This window comes from Dysidea avara, chromosome 11, assembly GCF_963678975.1.
Source record: "Dysidea avara chromosome 11, odDysAvar1.4, whole genome shotgun sequence".
In the NCBI taxonomy this organism is placed as follows: Eukaryota; Metazoa; Porifera; class Demospongiae; order Dictyoceratida; family Dysideidae; genus Dysidea; species Dysidea avara.
In genome coordinates this window covers 15,176,052-15,188,440 of record NC_089282.1, presented here as the reverse complement: position 1 = coordinate 15,188,440, position 12,389 = coordinate 15,176,052, and the positions used below count along the sequence as shown (strand labels likewise).

The 12,389-nt window shown below is 39.5% G+C and overlaps 1 protein-coding gene across 3 annotated transcripts in view; it reads right to left on the bottom strand.

Moving 5' to 3' along the window:
• Positions 1-8,728: 8,728 nt before the first annotated feature.
• The window catches only part of LOC136238194 (major facilitator superfamily domain-containing protein 8-like), a 6,371-nt gene continuing 2,710 nt past the window's right edge, over positions 8,729-12,389 (bottom strand). The window contains exons 4-13 of one of the 3 annotated variants that reach the window (XM_066028541.1): positions 12,316-12,389; positions 10,901-10,944; positions 10,509-10,749; positions 10,324-10,461; positions 10,046-10,267; positions 9,891-9,993; positions 9,594-9,728; positions 9,438-9,541; positions 9,156-9,364; positions 8,729-9,107 (exon numbers count right to left, since the gene is read on the bottom strand). The exon at positions 12,316-12,389 is cut by the window's right edge and continues 24 nt beyond it. In XM_066028541.1, the coding sequence (XP_065884613.1) occupies positions 8,814-9,107; positions 9,156-9,364; positions 9,438-9,541; positions 9,594-9,728; positions 9,891-9,993; positions 10,046-10,267; positions 10,324-10,461; positions 10,509-10,749; positions 10,901-10,944; positions 12,316-12,389 (1,564 nt within the window). In that variant the 3' untranslated portion in view covers positions 8,729-8,813. Of the gene's footprint in view, positions 9,108-9,155; positions 9,365-9,437; positions 9,542-9,593; positions 9,729-9,890; positions 9,994-10,045; positions 10,295-10,323; positions 10,462-10,508; positions 10,750-10,900; positions 10,945-12,315 lie in introns of all 3 variants that reach the window. The other 2 variants (XM_066028540.1, XM_066028542.1) reach the window with 2 other exon arrangements.

Below are 12,389 nucleotides of genomic sequence, written 5' to 3'. Positions count from 1 at the left end.
TCGGTAGCACTCAAACATCAGCTACGTTGGTAGCACTCAAACACCAGCTACGTCGGTGGCACTCAAACATCAGCTACGTCAGTAGCACTCACATCAGCTACGTCGGTAGCACTCAAACATCAGCTGACTACATCAGTGGTAAAAAAATAAAATGAAAAATGGGACAGCCATAGTACTGCTATACATTATTATCATGCACTGTAGCAACAGCCACACATCAGCTATATTGTTAAATAGGAACATGTCACAGCGGAGGTGGTAGAAACTTCAGCAGGGCAGCTACATATCAGCTATATCATCACCTGACTGCATCATGATCAGGACAGCTACACCAGTAGCACTGTATAGTCTATACTGTTAGCATCAGACTATATCAATTACAATGGAGGTAGCAGAAACATCACCAGCGTAGCCACGCACCCTCACTACATCTATTGCAGCTTCAGTGGACATGACAGCTACATCAGTAGCACTGTGCAGTCACATATATCAGGTATATTGTTACATCTTACTGCATCAATTGTAGTAGATGTGACATCTGGCTTTGTCATGATCCTACATCCACACATCAGATAGATTGCTACGAATAATGTACAGCAGAAGTGTCAGGAATTTCAACTGCATACTGAAAACACCTGTCGCATTAGTTGCAGACGTAACAGCCATGCCAGGATAGATAATCCTGACCACATCACGATTGCGGCTACACATTAGTTGTGTTATTTGTACCTGCACCATTGACAGATCTTACAGATAGTAACAGCACAGGGCAGCTATGAGCTTTCTCACCTGACTGCATCACTATCACTCAGTATCAGTCACAGTGGGTGAGACAACTATGTCAGTAATGCAGTACAGTGGCCATAGCAATCACATGAGGTTGGGCTTTGGTCTCTACAAAATCTTACATACTTAGCATGTCCAACCATGTGCTCTAAAGACTCCTCTTCACCCACACTGATCATAAAGGCCTAGTTCCTGCTTCAGCTATAACGATAGCACCTGACAGTGTCATTTGCAGTATATTTGACAGTTATACAGTGGTATAGCACAGTTCACTACAGATATGTATCAGCTATACATGACAACATCGATGGCAGTAAACAAAATGGCTACTCAGTTGCCTATACAGTAGCATATCAGTTACTGCACTTAAGCATGGTACAGTGACACATCAGCTGATCACTACCACTAAATGGCAGGACTTGCAGCAGCTGTGGCCACAGTTTAAGCACGCTTCAGCTACACCGAGAGCATATGACTATACCTGCTAAGTGACCAGCACAGTGTAGTCAGTCATCAACTTGGGCGTTAGCACCAGACTATATTATTTGCTGTAGCTAGATGTGGCAGCGATGTTCAGTAGCACATGTACAGTACACACATATCAGCTATATCAATAACCAATAATCAAGATGACCAGCTGCGACTAGTACAGCTCACTTGCTGGGAACACCTTGACTAGAACTCCTAGCAATCAAAAAAGAAAACTGAACAAAAAAAAAAAACAGACTAGAATATTCTATATCCAGCTAGTCAGGATGTGACAGATAAGCAGCACACTATAACAGCTATGGTGACCACTGAACAAAGCAACCGAGTGAGTCTAGATCTAGTAGCACTACCTCAGGCAACAAGACAAAGTTGTACTAAGGGAGTTGATCATTACCACATGCCAGCGGTATCATGCACTAGTTCACACCAGGCATGGTTAACACACATACCTACACTATAAATAGAGATGTGAGATTGCCCTAAGCAGTATCAGATTAGTGACACGTAGACACATCAGACTGGGCTGTGCCTCAATTCTCCGGATATGGGAACACGTCAATTATGATTGTGTCAAGAGTGCACAAATAGGTGAGCCAATATTAGTCACTATGACTGCACTGCGAGCTGGGGACAGAGCGCAACTGCACATCAGCTAGGTCATCACATGACTACAGTGCAAAAATCCAACAGGCCATGCAGCCACTAAAACGCACTTGCATACACACGTACATTATAGATTAATAACAAGCTATAGCTACAGCTACTGATACTGCCAACTTTGCACCACGCTGGTGACACACCTATAGCAAGCAGTCTTAGCATAAATCATAACTATGACCATAAAACTTCAATCAAACAAAGACTGTAGCGTCACGCAGCTAAGTATCGATGAAGCTGGGGTAGTCCGCTGACAGCGGATTGCTCGCCAGACCAGGGCATGGCACTGATACAACATCACTCACTTAACGTTTTGAAATATATTCCTTTCTATACCGGCCAGTATCAACAACCAAGAGCAATTTGCAGCTCCTAAACTTCGCTGCTGGCACGGTTCTACATAGAGGTGGCCAGGTAGCCATGAATAGGCAGACACACGTGCTAACCCTATGGCGCTAACGCTTAAAAGTGCCTATCAAAGGCGACAAGACCTCATCTGGGCGATAGGAAAACCAAGCTCAAACAAGATGATCATTTTTGACAAGGTTTAAACTACTCCAACTAGCCACTTAGAACCCCCTGCTACCCCATTATGGGCTTTCTTTGGGCTATGGAACTCTCGTCCAGATAGAGCGTATTCACGAAGAAATTACAGACGAGGCGCTTAAAATACGTGTGATAAGAAGCCCAATGCTACAATACAAAAAATATCACGTTTTCGTTCCTTCCACCAGACCTGGTACAGCAGCAGCCAATTCGTGGCTATGTGGTAATCACCAATAGATGGGCAATAGCATACTAGAAGTACAACTTCGTAGCTGGTTTACTTTCTGATATCGCAATAGAACGCCCCATCTGCTCGCCCACGCACGTCACGATATGGCGAGTACTGTGGTGAATATTTCAAAAAGTAGACCAGCTACTCCATTGTGCTTCTAGCATGTCATTATCCATTAACAGACCGTTGCCATACTGCCACGAATTGATTTTCTCTCTACCTCTGGTGTCAACAAACTACGGGCCAAAACGAAACAATTCTTCCGCGCTTCTTTTCACCATCACAAATTCACTGAACAACCACTTAATGGCAGTTTGGTAGTCGCCTATCAATGGAGAATAAAGTACTACAAGGATATGAGTGTAATTAGTATAATTTCTGAAAAAAGTACCATGGAGCCCGCCGAGTCGCTACACAAGATGAAGCGTTCCACTGCTACATCAGGAAGTAGACCAGCTACGAGTTCATGCTTCTAGTATGTTGTTACCCATTCATTGGTGGTTACCACATAATCACGAAATAGCTGCTCCTATACAAGGTCTGTTAGAAAGAACGAATACGCAATTATTTTCTATTGCACCATTGGGGCTTTATCCACACGTCTCAAATAAACGCCGCAAGTGTCTTAAATAAACGCCGCATTTGTGACGTCACGTGAATACGCTCTATAGGCTCGAGTTAGCTGCAGGGGCCAAAAATCCTACATCGAGCCATACAGATTACAACAAAGGCTCGAAGACGCAATAGCAGCTACGTGCTTGTCACCGACCTGCGTTGAGAGAGGATCACGTGCACCCGATCACGTGATTAAACCTGACCACCTGCCAAAAAAAATATAGTTAATAGTGATACTACCAGCATCTACTAAATGTAATTCGATGAATACTTAATACCACCAACAACAACAATACGTGATTCGATAAATATGTGCTAAATTTTTCGAGGCTGAGCTATGTTGCTAAAAATAAAAATTTCGCGGAATTGCAAACACTCCAAAATGTATTAGACTATATGGAGGTCTAAATATTTCAAGGATAAAATTTTCGCTGGTAGCCTAACCCCCAAAACCGCGAAATTAGCGAAGATTTTCCTTCTTGAAATATTAGGCTAGCTATAATGCTTCTCGAAAATGTCTCGACACGTATACAGTCTTACCTTCGACGTCTAATAATTGTAATTGTTAGATAGTAACTTGTCTCAAGTCTTAACACGTGATCACGGGAGTTGGTTGGCAACTGACTCACTATCTTCTTTGACCGAAAAAGTGACTCGTTCAACTCGATTCAGCTCCAGAGACGAGGAAGTGATAAGTTTTTTGTTGTTGCCATGCCGGTAATTAGAGGAATCACTGAGGCGCGACCGCGAGCACTACTTGACTTCACCTGAAACCACACCAATCAACGATTGTGATACTTGTATTACTTGTGATAGACCAATTATCAATGACTATCTAGAGTGTGTGTGGTGTGAAAGACATCAGCACCGAAGTTGTGCAAGGATAAGTCAGTGTTGATGCCCTTTGCGACCTGTCACGCTGTAGGTGGTCCCCCGCCGCAAATAGTCATAAGTAGTAGTAGTATGGTGTAGTTTTCAGTATTAGCACTACCGCGCCTCAAGTAGTCCGGCCGGACCATGTAAAGTTGCTGCAGATGGTCTGCCCTGCTACAGCTGGTCCCCCCCCCCCCCCCCCCCCCCCAATGAAATCTCCACTGCATGACTATCAGCTTCCCCGTCAGTACTAGTTCAACGTCTTGATCAAAACGCACTGCCCTCCACGAAATACGAGTCCTGAAGCAGTGAAGCGAAATTTGAGTAACGCATGGCCTATTCTTAAACAAATAAAATTATGAAGATTGCATTGTTTTGCATTTGCACGTGGTTGTTAATTCGTGTAACGCGTTGTGGGCACCGGTGTCCGCCCTTTCGATCTCCCTTTCAAAAGTACTATAACAAAACATATACTCTAATAGAGCAGTCAGTCAAACCCTTAAATAGAACAGTCACCACTATAACATGGCTTAGTGTCATCCACATACGGTTGCCAGCAGTATGTGACAGGATAACACTAAGATAAGAGGCTACAAATAAAGCTTCTGGGAACCTCCATCACTTTGGTGTAACTTGTAATGCTCAATTTACCATCTCCACTTACCAGATCTAGAGGCCAGACGGACACATCAACTGAACAGTTGGCTATAGTTTTCTCAGTTCTATAATAAAACATGATTGTTTAATCTCTATACTCTGATTTAGGCTGGAGTATGGGCTAGACAGCTGGTCTACCAATAGTGAAAACCATTAATTCACTTGGATATAGGCTTGGTCAGTGATTGGAAACTACTAGCTGCATGTTTCACACCTCATACACGGCTTCAATAGCTATATAGACAATAATCTTTTTGAAAATGCCGGCATGCACTAAAATGTTGGTTTTGTCGAAACTGGTATATACAGGCAGGCTATAGTTGAAGGGTTCTATTCTAGTCTTAGTGTGTAAACTTTAAACTCTCCATTAATGATACTAGAACTAATGCAGTATGGATTGTATGGTAACCTTAAGTGGTTCTTACAAGCCAATAAATTAGTAAGTGACATGTGCTAGCTTAATTGAATCACCGCACACAATGGTTTTATTGTTCTATACCGGCCATATTTTATACCTTATTTACTTGGTTAAACACTGTAACATTTATTACCTCAGTTTTTAAAAATCAATGTGGTGGCTATTCAACTTAGCCACCTCTCGATGTTCAAAAACAATGTTTAAATTTGAGCATAATAGGCTGGAATTTTTAGCACTGCTCAAACGCATAATAAGCTATTTTCAAAGCATAATTAGCTCAAGCCTAGCAGAGAATAATCAAAGCTAATGTAAAAAGGCTGTCTTTCTGGCAATGAGCCTAAGCAGTAAATGCAACTTGGCTAGTTGGTAATAAGAAATCATTTGTTCAGTTATGTAGATTCTTCATTTTAAAACTTTTTAATCACTTTTAATGTGGTTTTGAGTCACTTGGAGCAACTGATTGTGACAACTTACCAACAAGGATTAACATTTTAGGACTTACTTATGTAGAAAATCAGGTACATTTACAGCAGATACTGTATACTCAGTAATGTTACTTAGCAGTTGTCAACAGACGTGCGTGCGTGCGTGTGGAATCAATAGAGGTCACTGATAAAGACAAGAGTAGACATGCAATATAAAATAATATTATTAATTAAGTGTGAGTAAGTTATTGATCACATACATGCATGATCATTGTAAACAATTATCCTTGAAAACGATATCTGGTGTTTTTATTGCTTGATATTATGATATTCCCTTATACTCCTTGACTGTGCAGATATGGTCAATAGCTGTAAAGAGCTCAAGTACTTTAATTATAGATAGTGAAATTGCATTTCCAGTTTACAACTGCTACATAGCTATTGATTCAGATGGCATCAGCTCATTGTGGACTGCATTAGTGTTGTGCATGAGGTCATGCAGTAAGTGTGTTACTGTACTTGTATGAAAATCCGGCTCCTAATTTAGTCATGCTTCATGTCAATAACATAAAATTACCTTTCCAAGAACCTCTTATCATTACATTTACGTGATGTGTATTAAGCCATTATACTTTTCATCATCACTTAGATAGCACTGTAGCTGTAATGCTTGAATGTGGATACATTATGTGCTCGGGCATCACAGTTGATAAACCTCCAGTAGCCTCTTGCTGTGCCAGTCAACTTCAATACTGTGAACACTAATAGTTAGCTACTAATGATAGTAATACTAATGTGCATGTTATTTTAATCATACAATTTAGACATCCAATCCAAAAATGTAGAATCTTTTCTGTAGCCTTGTGTGCATGCATGTATCCTACTTACTATGCATGCATGCACACACACACACACACACACACACACACACACACACACACACACACACACACACACACACACACACACACACACACACACACACACACACACACACACACACAGAGGCATACTCCAACAAATTTTAGATCATACTGCTTTTTATGTGGACTACATTGATCAAGAGTTGTATAGAGTGACAATCATGCCAGCAGATTATTATTATAGACCTAAAGAAGTAATGGCATACGCAAGATCACATGCACAAGATATCCTTAACAGGCTAAATGTACCGGTGTAAGAATTTGTAAACTGACACATGAACCCATTCGGTCCAATATATTTTTGCCTGAGCTGTCAAAGTTGAAAGAAATGAGTCAGTTAATCACCTCTAAGAATGCTATAAGTCTGGATGAAGTAACAGCACTTAAGACATGGTCCTCTAAAGACTGATTTTTTATACACAAGGGTAGCAGGTTTTGTTCATTACGCTTGTCAAGTTTAGGTTATAGGTTATAATTAGCACCTACTGGAAAGCTTTCACATAGCCTAAAATCATTAAGTAGGGTCTGGGTGATGAGATTGCTGTTATGTATCTATCAATATTAAGCCCCACTACTATAATATAAATATGGGCAAAAGGTGCAATAAATAAAACCTAGGTGATTTACACATATTAAAATTCAAATCTCCACCATCTGGGACTCAAATCCTTACTTATCTCCTACCCTCCCTTCCCCCCATCCATGCAGTAATAAATTTATGGCATTGAAGCTCAAAATGGGCTCGAAAGGATTATAGCTTTCCTGACTATTTGGGACATGGTTAGCGATCAATTCTAGTGGGGCTTAATGACATAGGCTTACAGAAGGTGAATGAGTGTAAGCTTCAATCATTTAAACATGTAAACCAATGGCTCTTTTTGTCAGACCTAATCCATGCATGACAAATGCAAAATACACTGGGCTGTAATTGTGGGCCCTTCGAATTCTGTAGTGTATACCCATGCAAGCAGTAAATTCTATTTTGGATGGAACTGTGAAAGATGACAGTATGTGTGCTTCACTTCACTTTCCTTCGTTTTTATTTCAGCATGAGTGGAAGAGGACATAGACGACTTTGTCTTAGCTCTAGGAAACATTATGAGCGGGACAAGTACCAGAAGAAAGCACTTATGTCAAAAACCAGCTGAAGACATTGACTCAACTTGTAAACTCTCCATTCCTTTGATTATTATCAACCAGGCACCATCCAAGACTATTGAGGGTTTACATAACAGATTGAAAAACATACAAGCTATACCTGATGGCTATAGTTTATTGGGTATATATATAGAGTTCTAATTTTCAATCATAACTTTGATAGAATAGATAGATGGTTCTAATGACAAACGCTTACGTGTTTACAAGCTGTAAAGCTGTGCTGCAGGCATAGAAGTATCATATTTTTAATGAATAAAGATGATATTTTTCATGGCACCTTTATTATCGTGGACAATTGGCAAAATGTTCACTCTTCACAATGTCCCTAACATCATAAATTCAGGTCAGTACACAGGTGTATTGAGTCTTGTATACTATATTTTCTTCTTATCTAGTGTCTGCTGTGGCCGATCTATTAAGACATATTTCATCTTGTGGTGTATGTAATGGAAGTTCCGATGATGGGTTGTGATGATGTACTATTTGCTGGTTAAATTGCAATTGGTGAGAATTATATTATTGTAACATTAGCCATTGTATTATTGGCATCATGGTTTGACGGTTGCTGCCAAATTTTTCCAATTCACTACATTAAATTCCTCACCACTAAAACATGTATACAGTACGGTGCAACCTAACGATCCTATGCTGAACCAGTCTGCAATAGTTAAGTTTTAGCACTTTCGTAAGAAAAAAACTTTGATCTCCCACACAATTTATATCTCTACACAATCAATCGCATCATAGTGATTCACACAACACTTTGTACTGGCTTTGACTACTTTTACAACAGTATGGTAATGATCTTAATGCCTATCAATTTCAATAAGACCAGAAATTGTGACAGTATATGTTACAGTACAAAGAACCAGAGTTGTTTAATCTTCCCAGTATTACAGTGCATACAACATCTCAGTATGATGCAATGTAAAGGCAGCAGCATATCATCTCAGTGGGGATATAACAATTAATATCAATTCATTTACTATAATTACTAGCTGTTCTGTGCTTGTGCAAATCCAATGTAATGTTTATTAGCTACTGTTTTCTGATATTTGTTTATGAAGTCCGGCGTTGATGTTTCTGTCATAGTTTTCATGATCAGAATCAATGGGTAGATAGCCATTCATCTTCTTCTGTTCATATACAGAATAAGGTACTAGTCTGGTATAGAATGCTATAGTAGTGATCACACCAATTAACACTACTCCAATACAAATGAGAAATGTGACCCTGGGACCTTCCTCATGATAGACTTTGGCCAGTAGTGATGGTCCAACGATACGACCAAAACTTGCTGATGCTGATAAGAACCCCATCATCAAACCCTACAAGCAAAAAGAACTTACATCACCCCCCGCCATATGCACACTCACCTGTGGCCAGGGTCCAAGTAGTTTGGAGTATATCGTATAACAAAGTAAATTGCTTGCACCACGTCCAACAGCAACTACAACTAGTCCTATAATAAGTTGGGAAAGGTGTATCTTTGGAAGATGAAGACACCAAGACTGCTTGAGAAAATCACAGCCATGATCACTACCATGTGCGACCACAGGATGGTGATTTGTGGAGTTCTTCAACACTACAATATAATTATTGTGAATGTACGTTGAAATACTTTTAATACATTATCTTTAGCATATTTCCCTACATACCTAGAATCTCAACATCAGGATGACCAGGTCCATATGGCATCCAAATAACCAAACCAACAATCATGGTCAATAAAGTACCTATCAACACTATACGCTCTGACACACTGTAGAAGGTATTCATTACAGCATTTGGAAGTGAGCGTGTCATTTTCTCACCATTTAATTAGGTATTTAGTTCCAACTAAGACAACTGCTGTTATGAATGATATAATGGCAAACATAACGTTCACATATAGAGAAGCTTCTTTGTTGTTCCATGCATACTCATCTTGTGCTAATGGTGACAATATGCTATGGAAAAACAAATACTCACTACACACACATACGTATGTACACACAGTACACTGTACATGCTACACACACACACACACACACACACACACACACACACACACACACACACACACACACACACACACATGCACGCACGCACGTACGCACACACATGCATACGCTTCTTGTAGTGCAAACATGCTTAAGATAAGGAAATATAAGAAGATACACACAATGGCACCAATTCTGTCATATCGTTTCTCAGCCTCTTTTTCTCGTGGCTCTATACACAAATACAAAGCAGGTAACACATCTCAACTGAACACTGAGCTAACTTTTATCATCACTCTTTTGACAGTTTGATTGACAGCAATAATAACAACCAAATATTATTTCCCTAAGTGGGATCATTGTCTTAGTCTTGTGTACATCAAATTCTTTGAAGAAACATGTAGTCAACACAATACTGACAATTAACAAGAAGATCCCCAAAAAGCTTGGACCAGTGTACAAGTTGAGGTGAAGTTTAGCAGCTTGCCATTCATAGCCATCCTCTCCTAGTGGTTGAAATAACAAGCTTAAACCTGGTGAGGAGATGGATAGGTGAACATACCCAAGTTTGGTTCATACATCATACCTGGTCCTATAGAATAGCCCAGGATCTGTAGAGCTGACAGAAATGACATCACTGTATTGCGTTCATCTTCCAGTGAGGCAGCTGAACAGTATGACCTCATTATAGCAACATGAGCTACAACATTAACAATGTGATAGTTGTTGTGCTGTATTCTCATTTACCTGCTCCAGCACCAACAGTGAATTTGCTAGCTAACAGTATCCATTTATCAATGTCCTTAAATGCTTCAGCAAATATGTACAGCAAGTTGCCAAATATGTAAATGATGAAAGAGATTATCAAGGGCTCTGTTAGTGGTCGATAGTTTGACCATATTCCCAGTAGTGGTGAAAATATTAACTGTCCCATGCTGAAAGCAGCTATGATTAATCCAAGGAAGGACTCAGATGCGGAATCATCAATCTACACGAACAAACATGTGCTACTCTACTGTGGATTCAATAGAGACCGGACAACCACTGACCACAGTCACCACACAATATATATTATATATATATATATATATCACATTATACACACATAAGTGCAATGCTTATTATGTCATCTTTAATACCTTTTCATAATATGGCCAAACTGATCCATAGGTAAGAGAGAAACCTAATACAAAAGCATATTCATAGATATATATATATATATATATAACACACTTATACTTCTGCTTTTTTTGGCTGTATATAATCAGTATATACTGTATGCTATGTTGCCCTTGTAATCATTATGGAATACAACACAGCTAGTGTAGTTGGGACATCAGAAGATCTTGTCTACATGTCGATCTCCTCATGACTATTCAACATTGATAACTTTGCTAAAAGACACATTGTATCTATGTCATATGTATCTAAGGGTTCTTACAAACCTTCTCAGCTCAACATGTTGCTAAGCCTTACACCTAGTACCAAGGTATAGGTCAAGATGCGTGACCAGACACATTTTGATTAATCTCCTATTACTGCCTCAATTTAGTATGTATAAACCTTTAAACATTCTGTCACTAAACTACAATAAACAGCTATAGTTGTAGTGTGAATTTTACCCTGCATTTTAATTGTGACTTTATCATTGTTCAACTATCCCACTAAAGGGACCTGCAGGGAGGCAACAAGTTAGCCTGTGGCACAGGGAGTCAGAAACCTGAACCTGAAAACTATGCTGAATGCAGAATTAATATAGTGAAACTAACAGTACATGATATGCTGGTAGGTACAGCCAGGGGTGGATCCAGGATTTGGCAAAGGGGGGTGAAGCAGGGTAGTAGGTATATAGAGCAGGGGTTTGGGGGGAAAAGCCCCCCAGATGCTAAAGCTATATCTCATTTTTCAGGACTGAAAATTTTGATATGGACCAATACTGCTTTCTAGGTGGACTACATTGTCCAAGCGTTGTATAGGGATAAGTGACAGTCATGAATGGTCACTATATAACGAGCCTAAAGAGTGGCATACACAAGACCAAGTACATTTTATTTGTGAAATATTCTTAGCAGGCTAAGTATACCCATGCATGGGATAGTACTGCAGATACCAGTTCCCTACTCAATAACTATGAAGGATTTTCAATAGTGTTATATGTGTGGTGACTGTTCTATTGAAATATTTGACTTTGACTGACTGCTCTATTAGAGTATCTCGATCTAGTTTCATTTATTTTTGGAGGGGGCTTGAATCTGCCACTGATAGCTATATTGCTTAGCCCATACTGTCCACTATAGTGCTTCTGTTAGGAAGGTGTTAAAACAAACAAAAAACCTGTTTCATATAACTGAAGTAAGAAGCATCAGAGTAGAAATTAGCTAGTAGCTGCTGTTATACAGTCGTCATTTTCCTTATGTTCACCTCAGATAATGACAACTGTGAACCTGAGGACAATGACAACTGTATGTCATAAATTTTATTCCTATGTGAATAAAATAATTATTGTTGATATTGACATTACAACAAAACAAATCAAATAATTAAGAGAACTTACCAGTGGAGCTGATTAACATGTTGAACATGATGATCCCTAAAGAAAGATATCTGTGAAATCTTTGCCTCCTAGTC